Source organism: Nasonia vitripennis, chromosome 3 (genome assembly GCF_009193385.2).
Source record: "Nasonia vitripennis strain AsymCx chromosome 3, Nvit_psr_1.1, whole genome shotgun sequence".
Taxonomy (NCBI): domain Eukaryota; kingdom Metazoa; phylum Arthropoda; class Insecta; order Hymenoptera; family Pteromalidae; genus Nasonia; species Nasonia vitripennis.
Genome location: NC_045759.1, coordinates 20,351,946 through 20,374,234, shown reverse-complemented (window position 1 = coordinate 20,374,234; position 22,289 = coordinate 20,351,946). Strand labels below are relative to the sequence as shown.

Below are 22,289 nucleotides of genomic sequence, written 5' to 3'. Positions count from 1 at the left end.
ATTATTCCGTAATATTTACTTTTATTACAAAATGTCCGTGTTTAGGCTACAACATGTAATATAATAATCGCGTTTGGTCTAAACCTTTACCGAAACGAAGAAAAAAAATAGAAAGCTGAACTGCACCACGATTTTCTTCTATTGCGTTATTGATAAGACTTTTTTTAAAGTAAAGAGCAACGCTTTGAGAAAGTCGCATAACACTTGTAAATGCGAAATCCATTAAAAACTACATATTTTGTCTTTCGTGTACGGATTTGTTTTTTCTTTCTTTCTTTTTTTTTTAGAGCAACGCAAAGTAGCTGCTCGTGCGATACAAACGTGAAAATCTTTCTCAACCCTTATTACATTTAATTTGATTCTTACTTATTTAACCTTAAGTCCCTAATAGTTGGAGTGAGTGCTGCCTCGAGCTCGGGCCCGTGTCTATGGAAATTCGAAAAAAAGCGAGACTCAAGCGCTCGCGCGTCGGTTATTTTTGGAACAGAATGAGGAAGAGTCAAAGGTCAGAAAATCCGTAAGCCACTTTACGGAGAACATCGAGGAAGCACTCATCTTGTTTGTTTCTTTTTCTTTAAACATTGAAACTTCTCAAAGCGCTACTCGCGAGCATGTGTTCCGCGCCTCCCTAAAGCGGAAGGAGAAGAAGAGACAAAACAGAAGAATCGAAAACGGATCGTACATCAGGCTGTACACAATCGAAGAAATACAGTGGGATAAAGTGTAAAAATAATAAAATTAGCTCTAATAAATCATATCTCTTTCACGCTTTTTTTAAACTCTATTTCTTTCTTTCTCTCTCTCTCTTTCTCTCCCTCTCTCGCACACTTGCAATTAATATTCATTTTCTTCTTCTTTCTTTCTTTTGTTACTTGAAGTTCCAAAAAAAAAGAAAAGAAATTATATGCCAAGCAACGCTATCCTAAGATAATTGTAATATCTTTCTTGTTTATTCATATATATAATATATATAATCTCTATTTATATTAGGTATGCACTTTTACGCGTGAAGTAACTAAAACAGACACATGATTTTTCTTTTATAATATTCCTCTGTGGCGCGACACATGATTTTATTTTTATTTAAAAAGAAACGAAAAGAAAAAACGGCTCACAGGCAGTCGAAGATCAGGAGAGAGCCATGCACGTTTTCGTTTCATTGTTTCTTTTTTTTTTAAATTTTACCTTTTATAAAGTGACCTTTTTATCAACGACTACTTATTTCATCAATTATGACACATGCTATATACATTGTTATCATTTGATTTAACGGTAGACGATTTTTAGTTTTGCGAAGAAATTGTTTGCGTAATATTGCTTGTTAATGTACAACAATTAACTGTAAACTATGCATTTATATTCATCTGATTGATTGTTTGACTAAAAAGGTATAAAAGTTAAATAAATGCAAGAACTTGGATGTATTTAACTTCTACACGTTCTAATCTAACGGAATTATTCTTTGAGATGTTCAGCTAATCTTTTGATTGATTTATGACAATAAAATATATAAAAACACTTGTTCGTTAGCTTGACTAATGTCATTGTACATAAACAAGAATATGTTGGACTTCAATTAATTTCTTTGCAACTCTGTGTTTAAAGATATCCTTTTGCGTAATATGTTTTTATTAGTCGTCGACAACAGGCGCATTTTTCATATAATCAATAAAAGCAGCATTATATTGCACATTGAGCAGCCTCGTGCTCTTCGACTCGCATTCGTTCGAAATTTTACTTTTACATATATATTTCACTTTCTGTGATCCTGTTTCATATATACGTTTTATAACCTTAATCGTTAATTTTTTTTTCTTACTTTTATCATCCTCGTACGTCGTTTACGTTTTTCTTTTCGTGTAATATACCAAGTAAAATTTGTAAAATACAATGTACTATCGGCTATTATAAATTCTGAAATCTTCACTTTTTGTTTCTTTATAAATAATTATCGTATAGTAGTAGTCTTCACACCATTTTTTGTTAATTTATAATTGTTATATTTATAATAATAATTATCATCGTCGTTATTTAACACCATCGTCATTACGATACATTTCGTTATATCTCGATCCTCTTTAAAAGTCTCGTATCATTTTTAACTTTTACTTTTTCCCTTTTACATATTACATTTGTGCCCGTTGCACTATGACGCATTATTATACGGTAAATTTTTTGTTTCCTTAACAAATACCTTTTTTATCCTGCTTGACTGCATGTATACAATACATATACATAATATATAATCTAGAGGACTTACTGCATCGTATTTACATATTTACAAGCGCTTAAAAAAAAAGGAAAAAACAAACGGCGCCTCGACGAAGAATTTCTTCGATCTCGCATCCTTCTTTTGCTATAACGCACGGTTGATATTACATATTCTTTACAAAGTAAATCGCGTTAATTATTAAAGGATTTACTAGGCAACTCCTTTCTTTCTTTATAATAATTTCATTTTTCAAAGGCTTTGGAAGCAACTTGTTTTATAATTTAACTTTTTCATTTTCTCCCTCTCATTCACACTCGCTTTCTCACTCATTCGTTCATGATTTCACTCTTTGTCAATAAAAAGAATGTACCTTTTATCCATCTACATATAATTAAGCAAGATAATGAAAGAAAGAAAACAAAAAACTTCGTGATGAAGGAACAGAGAACGACAGTAAACTTAATTCTCGTCTATTACTCATGGTTCCTCTTGTCAGCTCTTGTAAAAACAAATTATTATTCTGTAATTCTAAGCACGACTTCCTCGAAGAAATTCTTCTCCCTATATTTTTTTCTGAAGTTGGTAGCCTGTGCCTGGCCAACCGGTTACTTTTCACCGAATAGTTCGTTTAATCTTTCAACATTTCACGTAATGCGTCCCATTACTTTTTTCTCTTTCTCACTAAGCGTCGCGCGTACCTTCCCAAGATAAAAAACTTTTGACCGCGTGTAAAAAGACGGCCATTAGTACAAGATTCGTACGCTTCGTCAAAAGTCTGTGATTGACGCGCATTATATAAAAACTATATCAGAACTGAGGCTAAGACAAAAGTGTACCTGCTTTAAGAACCGGTTCGTATAAACTTCTTTCTCGTTTGCCGAAGGGGTGTAAGATCAATGCGACTACATTCATTAATGACCGAGGGGACTTTTGCAGAATTACCATTTCAAGTTTAACAGGTTGCCGTATACCTTTGACTTCCGTGCTTTAATTTTCCAAGAATACTCTCATTGATAGTAAAATTTCTAATCATGAGTATTCATAACAGTAACTTCATATCATTATCATCAGTAAAAATGCAATAGCTATCATGTAAAATTCTAAACACGAATGGAAGAATCGTGAAAAAGATTTCATGAGAAGCATTCCTAAAGGTTAAACTCACGAAATCCAAATTGGCTGAACAGCTAGCATATCACAGAAAAGCGAGACTCGATCATCAAGAAAGCACCAAAGAGCAGAAAAGGAAAACCTTCGTTTTTCACGGCCCTTCGGCAAAGATATCACTGTATCGTAATTGTGTGTACTGATAGACGGACGACTGTCGCGTCTAGTCGCCTAGCGAGTAATTGTTATCGTACACTCACGGTTGGCCAAGGCCTCACTCATGCTACGACTCGAGATCATCCTCGCGCTGGCTGCTGAAGTACGAGACAAGACCTCCAAATTCACCACTGCCCTCTTCGTCGTACTTGCCGCCCGGATGGCCAGGATGTCCAGGGTGTCCCGGATGCCCCTGAGGATGAGGATGTGGACCCTCGGGGTGTGCAGGGTGTCCTGGATGCGCATGAGGGTGTGGTGCAGGTCCAGCTACAGCTGGACCAGGCTGTTGCGCTGGCGGTGCTGGCTGAGGAGGAACTTGGGCTGGAGGTGTTGCCTGAGTTGGCTGTTGCTGAGAGGATGGTGGACGCTGAATTGAGGAGGACTGGCTATCGGGTCCTGGAGACGAGAAATGCTGTTCGGCCGAAGTAGAGTAAGGTGAGCTTTGGTAAGCCGCTGCGTCGTCGGCTGTCGACATGGGCGGCGGAGGTGGATAGGCGCCGTAATGATAAGTGGGCGGCGGGGGCGGATGGTACGGCGAGAAGTTACCAGCCGGAGCTCCACGCTGCGCCGGTGGCGAAGGTTGCTGCATACTGTGATTCACGACAACGGGAGAAGCGTTGGTGAAGGGCGGCAGCGGGTGTCGTGGAGCCATCTGTCCTGCATCGCCATAGCGCGTTACACCGCGAACGTAAGGTGGTGGTGGCGTGGGTCCACCTTTTGCTAGAGGACTACCCGCCGACGGTGGTATCATTGGTGGTCCAGGTGGACCAGGACCAAGAGGCGAGCTGCGGTCTCGACTGTTAATGGAGATAGGACCACCTCCCGAGGGCGAGGGGTCCATTGGGTGATGTGGAGTATGGTACATTTGAGGCCCGGGAACTCGCAGACGCATTCCTGGCGGCGTGCCAGAGCGAACAGCTGCAAAATGAGGAGGTATCCCTTGCTGACCTGGTTGCCTATAGGGCGAAGGTATCCGGCCTGAAACAAAACGATACACTGGTTTTATTTGAGTTTCAACGAGATAAACAATTAAATAAACTAGGAATCTCTTTAACATATTAATTAACAGAATTAAATTAATCAGTATTACGAAAACTTGTCTGGTTTACGCAATACGTGTGATCATCATTTCCTTCTTTATCGACACAATTGTGCATTCGCGACAATATTAAAATTGTAAAATTTTTTGGTATATTATTTTTGTATAGACTTTTACAAAAATAATGTTACGAAAAAAGATTTGTAGACTTTAATTTAACAAGAAGCAAAACAGACGCCCCCGGGTGGGCTCGAACCACCAACCTTTCGGTTAACAGCCGAACGCGCTAGCCAATTGCGCCACGGAGGCCGCTTGTGATGGCTACGCAAGATGTTCTACAGTATCGTACGAATGTAATGCATCTTCTCCACATACCACCAAAGTCGTTTATACTTTGAAATTTCATAAAAAAATCGCAATACAGGACTTAAACGACATCGGCACTGAATACGAAATCAATTGCTTTTGCATCAGTCTTTCAACAGTTAAATTAGATTGAAAACTATGAAGTGGAATAAACAGCCTGTATCGGTGGAAAAGCTACATATGCTAGCCATGTCAACGAATGAAACGTTTAGCTTCCCCACTCTTACTTATGTGTTGACTGCAGATACTTTGAGCATGATTGGATTTTATTATAGAGAATAATTTTTATAGACCTATAATTGTCACTAAAAATTTGTAACGCCTTATAAAAAAGCCACCAATTTAATCATTTTTCTTTAGAATTATTTAAAAAAAATTTTAACAATTTTTTAAACGTTAGGAACAAGCAAGTTATAATCAAAACTTTATTTGTTAGTTCTCAAAGCATTTCAACCCACCTCTGTTTTGCATGTCGTAACCAGGTCTAGGCCCAGCCATCATCTGTCCAGGAGTATTGGGCCCGCCAAAATACTTGTGCCCCATTGCAGCAGCCGCAGCTGTAAACGACTGTGGACTACTGGCCACTACGGGTTGTGATTGTAGCATCCTCGTAATGACGGAAGACTGCTGCTGTGCTTGAGGTGGCAGCGACGGATATACCGCTTGTGGGTTCGTCGGTTGACTTGAGGGAGGCCCACCTTGGCTAGTGACGCTTGCAGGTGGCGTCGATGGCGCTGAGCCTGATGTACTACTCCCTGGGGTCGGCAGTACATTGGCCTGCATCTCTTCGAGTTTTGCGAGTTCGGGGTTTGAGTCGCCAGGCATACCTAGAATACCGGCATCTGCGGCAGCTTTAGCTGCTGCCTCGGCTGCACGAGCCGCTTCCATTGCTAAGGTTTTCTTGCCCTTGCCACGGCCTCGGCGCTTTGGTTTCATAGGGCTACCGTCAGGATTGAAGAGAGGTTGACCATCCATCATCTAATGTTAAAATACGAGAGTTACATTTATTCATTGCCAGGTTTACATACCATGGGTTTTCAAAGTGTGTCTTTTTTCGATAAAACGTATAAATCTTAATGTGCTTGTGTTACAATTATTGAAAATTAATTCAAATAAATTTAATAACGTGTTGAATGAAATTGCAACGTAATAAAAACAACATCAAGAACTTAATTCACATCATCGAATAAAAGTCATCTGCGTCATTATTCACCTTTCGATTCTACGTAAATAAATAAATAAAACGAATCTAACCTCATAGTCGCATACCTGCGGCGTCATCATGGGCATCATTGGATTGTTAGGGTCCATCATTCTTGTAGGATCACAACCTGGTTCTAGGATCGGTACGCCGGGTATACTCGGCACGGCAGCTGCCACTACATCCGTGTTAGGAATCGGTGGTTGCACTGGTCCACCGGCTAAAGTTGCTGGCAACAATTCTGGCGGTACACCCGATGCATCCCTGCGCATCTGCTCCGCCAGTATTTCGGCTTTACTGCGCCTGCCGCGTTTTTTCTTTTTCGGTATTTCGCCATCCGTGCCCTCCATGTTCATGCTTTCCTGACGCTCCGCTGCAAGAATTTCTAACGCCTTTTGACGAGCTTTCTCAAGTTTCTTTGCTTCGCGTTCTTCTTTCTTCTTTTTCTTAGCGATCTCTATGGCAGCGAGCTCGAGTTGCCGCCTGCCGTACTCCTCATCTTCTAACATCATTTGATCGAATTGGTCTTCGTCCAGACCTTCGAGCTCGGATGGTCCCAAACTTGCTAACGAGCCTAAGTTCATTTTATATTTTAATTTCAATCAATGGATTATTTTAATTTTAAGATTCATAACTCTAAATAAAAGCAAAGGAATCAAACATACCCTCACCGGTAACAGCACCAGCCATACCCTGTACGGGATCGTCCACCTGCATACCCAGCATATCGGCATCATTGATGATGCTTGGATCAATGCCCAGATCATCTCCAGACCTATTCAAGCGCGGCTTGTTCTTACTGCCTGGCTTCGGCCCCGGCTTTTTCCGTTGTTTAGGCGTGCCTTCATCTGACACAGATTTTCTCTTGGCGCCGGGACTTTTTTTGCCTCGACCACGCATTTTTGGCGACTTGTTCTTCGCTCGTAAGGATTGTTGCTTAGGTGAGTAGACATCGCCCGAATCAGAATCCTTTTCAGCGTCATCATCCATATTGTCGTTATCATGAACTACGAATTCTTCTTCGGTCTCTTCGGTTTTCCTTAGAGCCTTCTTTAACTCCTCATCACTGTCAGACGGCATGGCGTCAAGATAACTTATTTTCCGACCACGTGTGCGTCTTCCCATGGTCATTTCTTCTTGAGCTATTTCATTCTCATCCCGAATCTTGCCGTATATGACTTTTCGTCGGATTTTCTTTTGCTTAGGCTCCTGTGAAAAAAAGAATCATTATTATAATAGAATATAGTTATTTTTCTAAGCACAAGACAAATTATTTAATAACTGTATAGCACACCTTCTTTTTCTTTTTCGACTCATCTTCCTCTATTGGTGGGGGAACGTACGCGGCTAGAGTTTCGGCTATAACAGGTTGTGACACTTGAACTGCCTCCTGTGGTCTGATCTCTTGCTCCATTGGCGTAGATTCGTCTATTGGCATCTCAGCGTCTTGAGGAATTACAGATTCTGTGATCGGATTAGGATCTTGAATTGGAGCAATAAGCCCCGGTATGGGTTGTGGAGCAGTTTGAAGCGTTGGTACGGGTGGTTGCGGTGCTTCCTCTTGATGGATAATCGTTTCCTGAGGAACATCGTCAAACCGTAGCTGCTCCTCTTCATCATCATTGTCGCTTTCGTTAGCGATTATACGTTTTCTCTTCTTTTTCTTTTTACTAGGTTTCGGTTTTGCTGCGGGTCGCCTGGAAGACGATGTTTTTCTACGACTAACAGAGATAATGAATATTACGTTATTAAATTAAGTCAAACATTTTTTACGTGCGTAACATCAACGATTTTTACCTTTTCTTCGTGCTTTTCCATGAATTATCGCTTTCCTCCTCACTTTCCGACTCTTCATCATCTCTCCAACTAGCTCTGGATTTCTTTTTCTTTGGTCTGTCACTATCGTCACTGTCATCGTCAACTGAAATATTTTATACGCCAAGATGCAGTTTACTAATGTTTACAGAATTTATAAAAAAAAAATTAAAACAAAAGAAAACTTACTGAAGTCTTCGTCATAGCGTGTCATTCTAGCTCTAGTAGAACGTCTTGTAGGCCTTGAACCACCTCCCCTGCCCCGTCTTCTTCCACCTAAATCGCTGTCTTCAGACGAGCTGATTTGTTCATCTAGATCTTCTTCATCTTCGGAGCTAGTTCCCTTGAAGTCTTCGTCACTGTAAGGATCGTCTTCACTGCTGATATCAAGACTGTTAAGCTTGCGGTGTTTCTTGCGGACTGACAATTTCTGTCGCATTGCAGCTTTTGCAGCTCGGCCATCATCTTCTTCCTCATCTTCGGCCTCTTTATCCTCGTCTTTTTCGACTTTGTAGTCCTCATCACTTTCTTTTTCAGACTTTTGTTCTTCAACCTCTTCGTCGTCCTCTTTGAGATGTTTGAGAGCTTCGGTCTGGGCCTTTTCTTCTTTCTCTGCGTTCACAATCGTGGTGATGTCTTTACCGCGACCTTGATTACCGGCACCCTGTATAAAATAATAAGAAATTACCAATTTAATGTCTAGTTAATAATTTTTTAAGTTCAAATCATGTTTAAAACAACCACAAGTTCTTACCCTTACGGCATCAACTTCATCTTTAATAGCAGCATTGATCATATCATCATATTCGTTAAATTTGTAAGTGTTGGCAGGACGCCTTTCCCTTAGTTGATAAACAGGCTCGCTCTCATCGCTGCTACTTTCATCCGAGCTTCCAGACTCTGAAGTTGAGCCTTCAGCGCTCGATTCGCCATCATCGTCATCTTGACTCGAAGCCCTAGAACTTCTATCTCTGTGAGTCCTTTCACCTTCTCCCTTTTGTAACACATTATCTAAACTAATCCCAACGTAGGCCAATCTCTTCTTCCTCAACACTTCGTTCTCGTGTTTCTTCGTTAATGCATCAAGTGTCTTTAAACTCTCCTGAAGTTTGCTAACCAAACTATTGTGCTGGCACGGTGGACAGTACCAGTCACCTTCGGGAATAAGCATAAGAGCAGGCCGGAGACAAGAACAATGCCAACCCTTGTCGCATTCATCGCAGAGTAAAATCCACTCAGGATGATCAGCTTTACTGCACTTCTGGCAGGCATATTCATCTACAGCATCAGCTTCCTCATCATCGCTTTTCGATTTTTGAGCTGTTCTGGCACGACGCATCGGTTCGGATTCTTGGTCATCTTTTTCTAAGTCACTCTCCGGAGAGAACTCGTGGTCGCTTTTGAAAACAAGCTGGTCACCGTCGCTTTCGATTTCTTCTTCCTCTTCTTCGTGCTCGTTTTCGTCAGTGCTTGAGGAACCGGATGAACTCTGCCAAGGATTAGCTTCGTTGAATTTTGCACCAAGCTTCTTCTTCTTGCGCCTTTTGCGTTTTTTCATTTTGGAGTCCTCTTTTTCAAGATCCTGTAATTTTTAACACGCACTCGTTAAGTAAAATATATTACAAAATATGGCCTGAAATTCAACAAAAGAAAAATACACATACTTTCATCATAGCGGCGTCTTCTTCGCTCTCATCGTTCTTCTTCTTTCGCTTCTTTTTTTCAGATCCATCGGCATGTTTATCATGTTTGCCACTCTTATCCTTTTTATGCTTTTTATCGTCCTGAGCTTCGTCCTCCCGACTTTTTTCCGCTTCTTTCATAATGCGTAGTTGAGCAATGCGGCGAGATGCCCTAACAGGTGGCTCGTTGTCATTGCTAAGCGGGACATCGGCTGGAATCTCCAGACCTAAAAGCATGTTGCGCTTCTTTCGCTGTTTCTTTTTTGATTCAGTTGCTTCTCCAGTGGGTTCTTTCGGTTGAGTTCCGTCCCCAGCAGGCTCGAGCTTTTCAGACTTCGAATGCGGTTCGTCGGTGGTAGCATCCGTACGTTCGGCAGATTCGTCAGCGATATCTGCTCCGCCGACGGTCTTTGCAACATTCTTTTTGACAGCTGCTTTACCTAAAAGTTTATGATAAATAAATAATTTTTTGTATAAACATATACATGTAATAACTGAAAGGGAAACATACCTCTGCGACCTTTTCTTTTGCGACCTCTTGGCCTCCCTCGGATATTCCTAGCTGCTGCTGCTGCTGCTGCTACTGCTTCTGCTGCAGCCTTTTCTTGTGCCTGATCAGCTTCGCCTTCTTTTTTTTCTCTCTCTTCATCTTCCTCTTCTTGCGATCCTTCATCCAAAGCAACAATTGCCGGTATCTGCCTGTTGTCATCCTCCGAGCTAGCACTGATTTTTCTACTTTTCTCGACACTTTTCCTCAATTCCACGTCGGGTTGTCTCTTGCCCCGGAGCTTCATTCTTTTACCTCCGGCGTTGTCATCTTCGTCGGTCTGCATTCTTGTAAGACTCGATACATCCTCGGAATTTGAATCTTGAGCGCTGTTGCGTCTCTTGCGCGACTGTCGGGTCACTCTGCTTTCTGCTCCAGCTGCATCTTGCGGTACATCTGGAGGGTCCATGGTGGAATCGAGCTTCCATCCACCTTCGGCACCCACAAGCTCCGAGACAGTCTTCACACGAATACTACCCACATTGATAGATAAGTCGTTGGCCTTTTCATCTTCTTCTGAGTCCGCGAGAGGGTCAACATCGTCGGCTGGTGGTGCATCGAACATACTCTCGTCATTGTCGCAGCCCATCGAATCGTCTGAGTGATCTTCGTCGACTTTCTGTTCGAGAATGCCTGGTGGCACTACAGGAGAAACAGTCTGCTGCAGATTTTCCGTTTCCTGAATGATGGGTCCTTCTTGGGAAGCTGCAGGTTCAGCTGGTTTTTCTACAGAAGGTTCGATAACCTGCATTTGCTCCTGGGCTTTCTCTGCTTCTGCTGGTTTTTCAAATGGAAGTTTCGTTGTAATTTGCATCACTCCTTCGGGTCGTGTTTGTTCTGCAGAATTTTCAGCAAGAGAGGTGGTTAGTTGCATCGCTTGTTCTGCAGGCTTTTCAACTGAAGCTGTGGTTAGCCGGATTGCTGGTTCTGCAGGCTTTTCAGTTAAAGCTAGGGTTGGCTGAATTGCTTGTTCTGTAGGCTTTTCAGCTGAAGCTGTGGTTAGCTGAATTGCTTGTTCTACAGGCTTTTCAACTGGAAAAGCAGTTAACTGCATGGCTTCTTCTTGAGGAGCAACTAGTGGCGTTAGTTGAATAATTGCAGATGCGCCCGCATTCTCGATCTGCATTTCTGTTCTTTCTGACTCACGCTCCATGTCCTTGGAATCTCGAAGTGAAGATTTCACAGGTGAACTTTCCAATGTTTTGAGTTCCTCAACAGAAGTTTCAGGCAGGACTTCTACAGAGCTTGACTTTGGTTCTCCAATAGATTCAGATACAGGAAGTTTTTCTTCTGCAGCTGGCATTAGTTCTTCGATTGGTTCAGTTACAGGTAGTTTTTCATCCCCTGCTGATGTAAGATCTTCAACTGGCTCAGCTGCAGGTACTTTTTCTTTTACAACTGACATGGGTTCTTCAATAGTTTCAGCTGTAGGTAATTCTTCATCAACAGCCGGTACTGCTTCTTCGATCGGTTCAATTACAGGTGGTTTTTCTTCTACAACTTGCATTGGCTCTTCAATTGATTTAATAAGCAATTTTTCTTTCACAGCAGGCGCTGGATCATAGATAAATTCGTCTACGGATGATTTTGATTCAACAATTGGTTCTGATTCTGCAATTGGTGGTTGAATTGGCTGATTTTGTTCAAAGCTTGAATCTAGCATTGGTGGCTCAACCTTGGGTTTTTCTTGAATCAACTCACTAGTGTTTGTGGTATCTTCAACAGATACTATTGATTGAACATTTTCAATTGGCCTGTCTAAGGAACACTCGTCACTAATATCCTCGCTGAGGTCGTCCGATTTCTCTGTATGAACTGATTCAGTTTCAAGTATTTGCTCCTTGGTTAAAACTATTGCACTCGGTTCTGGCTCGATTTTATCCTTTACTTCTTCGTGCGACTTTGGCTGATCCAATTCAACGTTTTTAGCTTGTTCGTCCTTGTGAATTTCATTACTTTCTTTTAGTTTTTCTTCTAACGGAACGTCAGTCTGCATTGGTGCTTCTGTGGAAGTCTCTGGAGTTGTTTCTAGCATAGGATCACTGCTTTCACTGGGTTTGCATTTAGCAGGTGGAAGATCTTCAAGATCTGGCGAGGATAATCTCTTTTTGATATTTTCTTTTTTGAACTCATTTTCAAGCTCCGTGTTATCGTCTTTACAGTTTTTTTCACTGTAAACCGATGAACTAACAGAAAATTTCTCTTCATTTGTAATATTTTTTGTAAACAAATCTTCTGTCATCTCATTTGTCTCCATGTATTTGGAATTGTAATTTTCAAATTTATTTTCTAGTATCATAGAGTTGTTGGGCATTTCCATTTGGTAAGCGGACACTATCGTATTTTTAGATATGATTTCAGATTTTTGAGGCTTTTCATACAAAGAGTTGCTAGCTATGAGATCATTGGCTTCATCTCGACGTTTCTTCGATACCTGTAAAATTGGAGTTTCTTCGTTGAATTTGGCATTGAACTTATCTTCGAAGAAAGAAGTTTTATCACTGCTGTGTTCTTCGTTTTGTTGCGAGGATTTCATTTGTATGTCTTCAGATAATGCGTCAGAAGATTCAAGGTTTTCATCTTCACAAAATGATGAACTATTCACTATTTTACTTGGCAAATCTTCTTTTTTCTCATGATTGACAAGGTTTGATTCTTGATCGACTGCATTTACCAGTATTGCTTTTTCATTATCTTCCTTTTCAGATTTTGTTTCTGATACACTAGCAGATTGCGCCTTTTCAATTAAATTTGCGTCTATCTGTTCTTCATTTTTAGCCAAAAACGTTTCAGGAGAAGCTTTGTCAACTTCTTCCAGATCTTTTATGTTATCTTCTTCCAAGATTTTCTTCTCAACTAGAGCAGCAGAAGAATCTTCATCTTTCTTTTTATTATTCTTTTCAGACAGAGTGTCAGCAGTCTCTTCTAATTCAGTGGCCAAGTCAATCGCCTCATCCTTTTCGATCTCAGGTACTGTAGAAACTTTTTTTTCTTCAATTTTCTCGGTGTCAACTAGCTTCTCTTCAGTGTCCACATTATCCTTAGGCTTTAATTTAGCTGAATCTGGAATTTCAACATTTTCACTATCAAAGACATCGGCGTTTTCTGCATCACTTGGCTCACTATCATAGTTGGCGACCAAAGATTTGTATCCCGATTCAGCTACATTATCACTTTCACTATCAGGCTCTTTTCTTTTCTCAGGAACGACGCCTTTCTCAGAATCTTCTTTAACAGGCTTTTCTTTCTCAATAATCTCTTTGCAAGTTACTGTTAGCTCTTTTTCAGCATCTGTTTTTGATCCTTCTGGAATTGTTAACTCTGCTTGAGAATCAGGCTCTTTATTTTTTGTTTCAGAAACAGTAAGCTTTTCCTCGACTTCTTCAGAAAGCTTCTCCTCTTCCTTTTTTCCTGACTCTTTCTCTTGCTTCTCATCAGAAGGCTCGCCCGCTTCCAAAGAATTTTCTTCTATCATAACATCTAATTTTTTTGAAGTTAAATCAACTTTTTGTGCAATTTCCTTAGGTTCTTCTTCTTGAAGCTGTTCCATATTATCGTCTTCGCAAGCTACCTTTTCCTCCATTGACACATCAGAAGGCGTTGGGGGCTCGTCTTCTTTATCCATGCCGTCATTCGAATCTACAGCCGATAGTTCATCAGCTTCGCGTACACTGGCACACTCCGCGATCATACTGGACACTTCAAAAATATCATTATCGACTTTCTTATCGTCCATACTTTCGGTCTCGGCATTACTCAATTCGATCTCTAAACTTTCTGGCGCAGGAGGCTCTTTCAGCATATCCGAGGACGACGTGACATCTGGAGTTTCGTATATTTTTTCTGTTTCACTTGAAACGAGACTGGACACTTCAAGTTCAACGCTTTTTTCATCAGGTTGTACTGTGGAGGTGAGTTTTTCTTCAATCTTTATCTCGGTTTCAGACTCGTCAAATTTCTCAGACATGGAGAACCTCGTGGATTCTTGCAGCCCGGATGTATTTTCAAGCGAAAAGGTTTCTTCCATTTTTATCGTATCTTCTAATTCGATGTCTGCATCTTTAACAGTCGTAGTTGAAGAACTCGCTTCCAATGAAACATCAGCGTCCTTCGAAGTCGTCGAAACACTCGGTTCTTCCAATTTCGAAGATTCTTCAAAACTCTGCTCCATTGTTTCCACAATTTCTGCAGTTTCTCTTTTTTCAAGATTAGTGGTTTGATCGGGTTCGGCTAGACTAGAGCTTTCCTCCATTATTTGCTCCGTTTCTGCCTCTTCACTGGTCTGCAAGGTACTCAGATGATCAGGTGTTTGCGAAATAGTAGCATCTTTGCTTTTCTGTGTTTTTTCGTCTTCCAGAGTGCTCGAAATATTCGACTCCTGTGCGACCTCTTTTTCCTGTTCAACGTCGTCCTTTTCTAAGCTTGACAGAAGAGTCGTTATGGAGTCTGTTTGCTCCTTAGTTTCAAAAACGTCTTCGTCGAACATGTTGCTGTCATCATTGTCACCGCCAATCGCTTGGGGTTTAGTACTACTTGTGCTGCTTTCAACTTTTGACGGGTTATCACTGAGTTCATCGATCAAATCACTAGAGGGTTTATCGGCACCTTCTCCCATATTAGCTAACGTTGCTTCCAAGTCTACTTGATCTTTGATTTCGCTGTCTTCAACATTAGCTGTAAGTTCTTCTGTCACTTGTGGTTCACTGGAAGACACGGATTCTTTCGGTTCTTCAGTAGGATTATTATCATCAAATTGGTCGAGAGCTGCCAAAGTTTTTCCCAATTCGTCTTCAAAGTCACCGGTAGGTTCGTTATTACTTTGCTCTGGGTTTGCAATAGCTTCATCGGGAGTAGTTTCCTTCAACTCTGCTACCAGTTGATCGATATCGTCATCGGCTTTTTGCGATTCAAAGATAGCTTCTCCAGTGATAGGTTTCGCGTTGTCAACAGCGTTTGACGATTCGACTTTTTCTTCCGCTGACCTTGGCGTTGCTTCTTTAGATTCAGTATTTTGCTGGTCCTCTGAGCATTTTGACTGATCAGGAAAAACTCCTTGGAATTCGCCGGTTTCTTCATCCATTTCTAACATAGCTTCTTGATCTTTCTTTGATTCTTCGCATATTTTGAGATCTTCATCAACGCTCGAAGACGGCGTTTCTTCTAAATCATTTAAAAGCCTCTCTGGTTCTTTATCTTCTCTAAATTCCTCTTTAGCTTCAAGAGTAGGCTTATTGATGTTCGACGACGATTCTACGTTTTCTACAGTTCCGTCAGCATTTTGTATATCTAATAAGGCTTCGTCTTTTGTGTCGGAGTTCGTCGCGCTAATTTGTTCTTCAGTCGGTTGTGATGTTTCCACTTCCATCTTTGATTCATCATTTGCTTCATCAGTTTTATCAAGCTCTTCTGTACCCGGCGTCATCGACGTTGACACTTCAGATGAACTCGCTTCTACTGACTCAACTTGTTCGATCTGCTCGACGCTCACATCACATTTTTCTTCCAATTTTATCTCAGCACTCTCGCAGTTCTTCGAACTCTTGTCTTCTTCTGCACTACTGCTTTCTCCATCGCCAACGGATATAGGAACCATTTTTTCGCGTATTTCTTCGGTTGTCTTCTCCTCGCTCTCCTCGGTTGTCGATACTCCGTTATTGTCCTCGTCCTTCTGCTCATTGCTGGTCGTTGCTAGTTGTTGTTGGAGTGCGACGCCCGCTTCCTTGGCCCGAATAGCGCCGTAAGATACGCAGTTCGGCCCAAAAAAGAACTTGGGTGGTGATGTTTCGTCGGCCGGTTTCGCTACTGCTGATATATCTGTCTTATCACCGCCGCCGGGTCCACCGACGTCCCACCTCGAGGACCGTTTCGTGGGACTAATGGCGGGCTGCGCAAACACTTGCACTCCTAACTTGAATTTGGGCTTGTTAGGGCTCGTTTTAAGCTCTCCAGTTTCACTAGTTCCTTCCTTGCTAACAGTCTCTCCAGCTGTCTTGTTCTCGGCGTTGCTAGATGTTTCGTCAGATGGGTTACCCGTATCACATTCGGCACCCGAGCCTTCGCCGTAGAAAAAGATCACAGGCTCCTCAATAGCTTCACCACAGATCGGATTAACTGCATCGCAATCACTACCAGAACCTTCACCGTGCACCATCATTACAGGTTCCTCAATGGCCTCGCTAACTTCGTCTCTCCAATCATGCCTCTGTCGCTGATGGGAAGCCAGTTGACTTGGATCCATGTTACTGCGAATAGGAAGGACTTCAGTACGCATTCGCTTGGCGAGCATAGGATCAACTGCCATCATTTCGGATTCAAGGCCACGTTTCATCGGAGCTCCGGCCATGCGCATCGCTGCCAATTTGCTGGGATCGGGAAGCATCGCATAACCAGGCAGCCGCTGCTGCGCTTGTGGATCTATCGGGTCTTTCAGATGCCTTGATGGATGGTAAGCCCCAGTTGTGCTAGGCGGCATGTCATATGTGGTGTAGGGCATCTGTCGCTTACTTAAGTCTGCGACCATTGCATGGTTGCGCATCATTGCTGCACACGCTTCATACGTAGGATCGTATGCGGTCTAAAAAGAAATTAATTTAGTTAGATTGTTTAGTAGGCATTCAACTTTTTTCAAGCTCATATTCAACTCACAATATTGGGATGCACTTTGTTCGGCGTCTTTCTCGTGCTCAGGTCCATTTCCCTGTGCTGTTGTTGACTAAAATCCTGGGGTCTGTAACCAGCTGGAGAAGGCAATTCCTTGGATACTTTTCTATTAGTCAGATCCATGCCAGAGAAGTCCACAGGCCTGGCACTGCCTCCTCCACCGCTTAGGTCACTGGGCGCGTTCTCCCAGCCTCGTGGCGACGTCGACAGGTCCATTCCTCTATGGCTCCTCGGTTGCAGCCTCACATCTTCCTCTCCATTAGATAGAATACCAAGTGCGCCGACTTGACTCTTGGCCAGATTCTCTGCAATCTTGTCAAGTTTGCCGCTCGGCTTCTCCAACTTTTCAGTCTGCATACGCACGAGGTTTGCAGCTAGCTGGTCGATTGGCTTGATGGGCAGCTTGTTGTGACCCGTGCTGGCAGTCTCTATCGTCGTACCGTAAGGCAGACTGTTTATCACCGACACTTTGCCTGAAACAGATAAGGGGAAGAGCGTGGCGTAAGAAATACAATTGACGATTGCTCTCTGATTTATTGCTGTTATTCAAAAGGAGGTAGGAGGTTCAGATTACTTACCAGGAGCTTCGAGTTTTTTCTCGGGCGACTGTTTGAGGTCAGCGATGTTGACGAGTTTAAGGGGCGAGGTTGTGATGACGGGCGTTTCAATGGACTTGACGCTACCACCGGCAATGCTGTCTATCGTTACGCCGTTCTTCATGTTGCTGAGGTGCTGTTTCTGTTCTGGCGCATCGGATTCTTCCTTTTTAGGTGCAGCCCCGACAACTGCAGGAGGAGGCTTTACGATTTTCTCTATCGTCACTGGGATACTTGAAGGCTCTATTTTCGTTTTCGACTTTTCCGATAGCTCTTCCACTGCTTGCTTCTTGCTGTCTTGAGACTCTTTACCATTTTCTCCTTTGACAGAGTCTTCTTCACTTTCTTCTTCTTCTTCTTCTTCTTCTTCCTCTTCTTCTTCTTCTTCGTCTTCTTCATCCTCCTCTTCGTCTTCTTCATCTTCCTCATCCTCTTCGTCGTCTTCTTCGTCTTCCTCCTCGTCATCCTCATCACCTTCCTCCTGATCTACATTATTCTGTTTGTCAAGTTTTTCATTGACTATGTCCTTCTTAACAGCCTCCTTTTCAACTTTTTCGAGTTTTTCAGATTCTGATGCCTGACCATTCACGGCCGCGGGAGCGTCCTCCTGACCCGTGTCAATTGTGGGCTTTTCCGACGTCTCGAGACTGTTACTGTCTTCACTTATAGGTATAGCACCAATTTCACCATCTGTTAAGGTGTTTATCAAAGAAACAACCTCATCTCGGCTTCTACAAAATTAATGAATGCAATAATGAATACACATTGCTTGATTTTCTATGAACACTACCATGCATTGTTTAAATTGTTTTCAATAATACTCACTTAGCAATCAATTCCCAGTTTTCTTCATCCAAGTCTTCACGATAGACTCGAATGTTGCATTCTTCGTCAACCTGGCACCAGTATGCCAGTCCAGACTTATCACGACCTAATGGTTCTAATCGCAATTCACTGGCTGTTAGTTTGTTTACTTCATTTTTAAACTTTTGATTCATATCAAACTGTGCTTCCAAGAGGGCCTGTAATAACAGCAAAAGTGAATTAACCAATATCGATAGAGATGATTGAAATTGTAAGTAAAAGGCAAGCAATTTTTACCTTGAGAAGACGCAGTTTGACAGCTATTCGAGCTTTTTTGTACCCTATTCTCTCGAGTTCCCAACCATCCTGATTGGAGTATGTGTGGCAAAATTTGACAAGTGCCTTCTCCCATTTTTCAGGATTGACACTTTTTCTCGCTTTGCGCAGAAGTTTGATGTGTAGGTCTACTAGTTCTCTTGATACTAGAAGGATAAATATTAATGATTTTAAATCTCTATAACTAAAACCAACCAAATAAGTAAGAATTAAGTAAGTTTGCAGAATTAAAATCAAAACATGCATATAAGTAAATGGATTTTTTCATTCATAAAAAATAATTTAACATTTTTCTGTCACAAACTACTCCTGACTATACTAGCCACATTGCCTGACAAGACTTTTCCACCTGCTCTGAATATTTCAATAATCATAAGCTACTAATAAAATTCATGCTTTTCCTAAAAAATATCTGATATTGTTGGCATGTTTGCACAGTGTAAACAACCTCTCAGCTGATCGCACTTTGATTCTAACAATTAATAATAAACATTATCCCTCCCCTCTTCTATTACATAAATCAAGCCATCACTCCCTCTCTTTTCCTCCTTACTTCTCTTACCATACAATCCAACCTGGGGAGAGAGAGAGAGAGAGAGAGAGAGAGAGAGAGCTCAATGCTACCCATCAGCAGTAAAAAAAGGAATAATAAGAGAAAAGAAGGAGAAAGCCGTGCTGGAGCTTTTCCAGAGCTGTCACGTGCCGAAGGAGAAGGAGGAGGAACACGCGAGGCGTCGATCCTCCCGGTGCGTATGTCAGCTTTAAGACATCAGTCAGACTGAAAAAAGCCGCCGCCCCGGCATAAAACGCACCCACGGGGCTTGCCGATGACGAGCAACAAGCTCCACGGGTACCGCCAAAAGTGCGCAACATGCCTGCGGAGAGCCTCGCAAACGGGAGGAAAAAGCGCAGTCGGGAGAGAAACCCGGGAGAGAAGGAAAGACGGACGGCGAGTGAGAGCGAGAGAGAGAGAGAGAGAGAGAGAGAGAGAGAAGGATGGCGCGAGTACAAGCACGAGAGAGCAGTAGAGGGGAGAGAGAGAGAGAGAGACAGACAGATAGAGAGAGAAAGCGCAAACGAGAGCGCGCGGGCTGACCTTCCTGGGCGTTCTCGAGCATCTCCTGGAGCCGGGCGATGTCCGGGTACTCGAGGCCGCAGCTCTTGCCGAAGCACTCGAGGAACGAGCAGATCACCGCGAAATTTGGGTCAGTCACGCAGGAGGCTTCGTTATCGGACGCCATTTTTACTCTCCGCCGCCGCCGCCGCCGCCACCGCCACCGCCACTTTGCTCTGCTGCACACACACACTGGCGGAGAGAGAGAGAGAGAAAAAGATAGAGAGAAAGACGAGGATGGAGCGAGTACTACGCTAGGCGGCTTGGCGACTCTTCACACAGCTTGCTGCTGTTCCTACTTCTTATCTTCGAGCTGCTGCTGCTGCTGCTGGACTCCTCGATCTGTCGTGCGCGAGCTGAAAGAATCGAACGACGTTTTCTCGATAAGATCCACACTTGCTTCGAATTCGCCTTTTCGTCTCGCGCGAGAGTTCACCACTCGCGAGCTGCTGAATTGTTGCTGCGCTGCGCGAGTTTTGTTTTGGCGCAAGCGTTATGCGCCGCCAGAGACTATACTATACACTGCGCGCGGCTGTGTATAGGTGTATTATACGTGCGTGTGCCGAGGGGACGGTCTGTTTTTTGAACGGCCGAGTGTGCGAACTTTATGCGAGCCTCACACTGGTTCCCTTGAAATTTTCGTAAAGGAATGCTCGTGCGGTATATATGTAGGTGTGTGCATTCGTCGCGTTCTATACAGTGGAGTCGAGCTCGAGATGTTCAGACGCGTATCGGAGCTTTTTATGTCCGTTGCTCCGAAATGAAAATTGTTAAATAACGGGCTTATCATTTCGATCAAAACTGCTTTTATTGTGTTATGTCAACATTCGGAAGAGATACTACGTTTGTTTACGCGACGTACTAAGTTTTTTCCACTGTGACCTTGACCGTTGCCATGTGTTAATCAACGTTAAAAAAACTGCCGGTGTGGAGTAACCATAAGCGGATTATGCACATAGCCCGGTTGTTTTCCAACAAACGTCGAAGAAGCGTTTTTTTACCGCAATATTCTAATTAATAGTATAGGCAATGCCGAGATATAGCACCGACGGCCGTTCATTCAAGAAACGCTCCAAAGCAAACGTTCGAAAATGCGTCGAAATATGAACAAATCGCGTGATGCATCGATTGAAGCAGTTCGTCAGGGAAAACCCCCGATCGTAAACAAGGGCCCGCGGGGAGCACGCAAGACGTCCTCGCGGGAGAAAACTTCGGATTCGCGCTCGCGGTTGTTACAAAAATAAACGACGCTCGAGAGTTGGGTAACGCGCCGCTATGGAGAACACTCCTCTTTCGAGGTGTTTGCATATCGGAGCATCGGAGCCCGGAGGCCTGTGTATAGTAGGTAGCCGACTACGTGTATGAACCTATCGCGCAGGTACTTACGGCTATGTTTACGGAATTCCGATTTGCAGGTTAAATTCAAAATAGAGAATCGAGAGCGAACACGGCAGCGGCAGCGCACCAAAACAAAACACACATCGGCGCATAGCGCAGCATCAAATCGCCGAGCTATACGGGCGTGATATATACATGTATAAAAGAGAGCGCAGTAACGCGCGATGCTCACTTGTGGGGGTGATCCGGGGGGGTCAGCCGTTCGATCCTCGACAACAACAGGCACTCGAAGTCACGGAAAAAACGGAGCCAGGAATCTCTCTCGGAGCAAGCGAGAGAGAAAACCGCGGAAGCGCGCACAGCAATAGCACACACACGCACGCACACACAGGACGCGCACTCTTTCGGTGCGCCGCGCGAAACACTAGCGCGGCTTGCTTCCGTCTCGCTCTCCGATGCCTGTATCTCTATATATCCTTATTCTGTATATGTATATATAGGTATATAGCCCGCACTTGGTGGGCGATATATACAACGCACTGAACGCCCGAGGTAGAAGCACACGGACACACTATGCACTAACTATGGCGATCCCCGAGCCGCGGCTCAGGACTCGGCTTTTAGGTTATACGACGGCGCCTGCTCTGGAGTTGCAGTCCTCGCGGCGCCACTGCTGGCAACGACGTCGTCGTCGGCAAGGCCAACGGCGACATGTCGCGCTCGCTATCCTACGATCTTCTCCGCGAAGCGCGCAAGGTACCGCGGCGCATCTAGGACACTCGCGTAGACTGATGCCTCTTCACTAGCTCCAGCTCGCTGCGCAGGGAACGACTTACGACTCCTTGTTTTTTTAGAAAAAAAGTGCGTTAGAGCGCGCGAGCGAGCGAGCGTCGCCGCCCAGCTCGATCAGTGGAGACGCTGCATGCTCGACGCCACTTCTGCGGCTGTTGAATCCTCGCGATCCAGACTCCTCACAGAAGACGTACAGGCGCACTGCACTCGCGGGCTACCAGCTCGCGGATAGTACTGGCGAGAGGCTCCAGATGCACTGCACTGACTGCGAGAGAGTTTGTTGCGAAAGGGCGCGAAGAGAGAGAGAGAGAGAGAGAGACGGGACGAGATACGTGTTGTACGCGCGCCGCTACGGCCACATATGAGTATACCTCGGCGCGGCGGCGCTCTGATCGGCTTTTTTTCGGCCGCTCGCGCGCTTGCTTGTGTGCCAGCGTGTATGGCTATATTATATACATATATAT

The 22,289-nt window shown here is 43.4% G+C and overlaps 1 protein-coding gene and 1 non-coding gene across 3 annotated transcripts; both read right to left on the bottom strand.

Annotated features, from left to right (window-relative positions):
* Position 1: 1 nt before the first annotated feature.
* Positions 2-22,210, bottom strand: LOC100121098. Of its 2 annotated transcripts, none has more exons than XM_031927210.2 (16): positions 21,266-22,210; positions 19,678-20,051; positions 18,543-18,727; positions 18,267-18,463; positions 17,424-18,172; positions 16,831-17,318; positions 10,150-16,759; positions 9,621-10,078; positions 8,711-9,538; positions 8,146-8,620; positions 7,939-8,062; positions 7,436-7,862; positions 6,807-7,350; positions 6,195-6,715; positions 5,399-5,918; positions 2-4,513 (listed from the first exon to the last, which is right to left on the bottom strand). In XM_031927210.2, exons 2-16 carry the CDS (start codon positions 19,820-19,822, stop codon positions 3,603-3,605), a joined length of 13,182 nt encoding a protein of 4,393 aa, XP_031783070.1. In that variant the 5' UTR covers positions 19,823-20,051; positions 21,266-22,210; the 3' UTR covers positions 2-3,602. The 2 variants fall into 2 exon arrangements, with proteins under 2 accessions (XP_031783070.1, XP_031783071.1); XM_031927211.2 differs by having other exon boundaries at positions 6,210-6,715.
* Positions 4,810-4,883, bottom strand: TRNAN-GUU. The gene has a single exon. It is a non-coding gene; the product is annotated as a tRNA-Asn (tRNA).
* Positions 22,211-22,289: the final 79 nt, after the last annotated feature.

Coding starts and splice junctions, on each gene's coding strand:
- LOC100121098 (XM_031927210.2), bottom strand. CDS start 19,822: ATGGCGTCCGATAACGAAGCCTCCTGCGTGACTGACCCAAATTTCGCG. Junction 18,728..19,677: donor GCTCGAGAACGCCCAGGAAG/GTCAGCCCGCGC, acceptor TTATCCTTCTAG/TATCAAGAGAACTAGTAGAC. Junction 8,063..8,145: donor ACGCTATGACGAAGACTTCA/GTAAGTTTTCTT, acceptor AAAATATTTCAG/TTGACGATGACAGTGACGAT.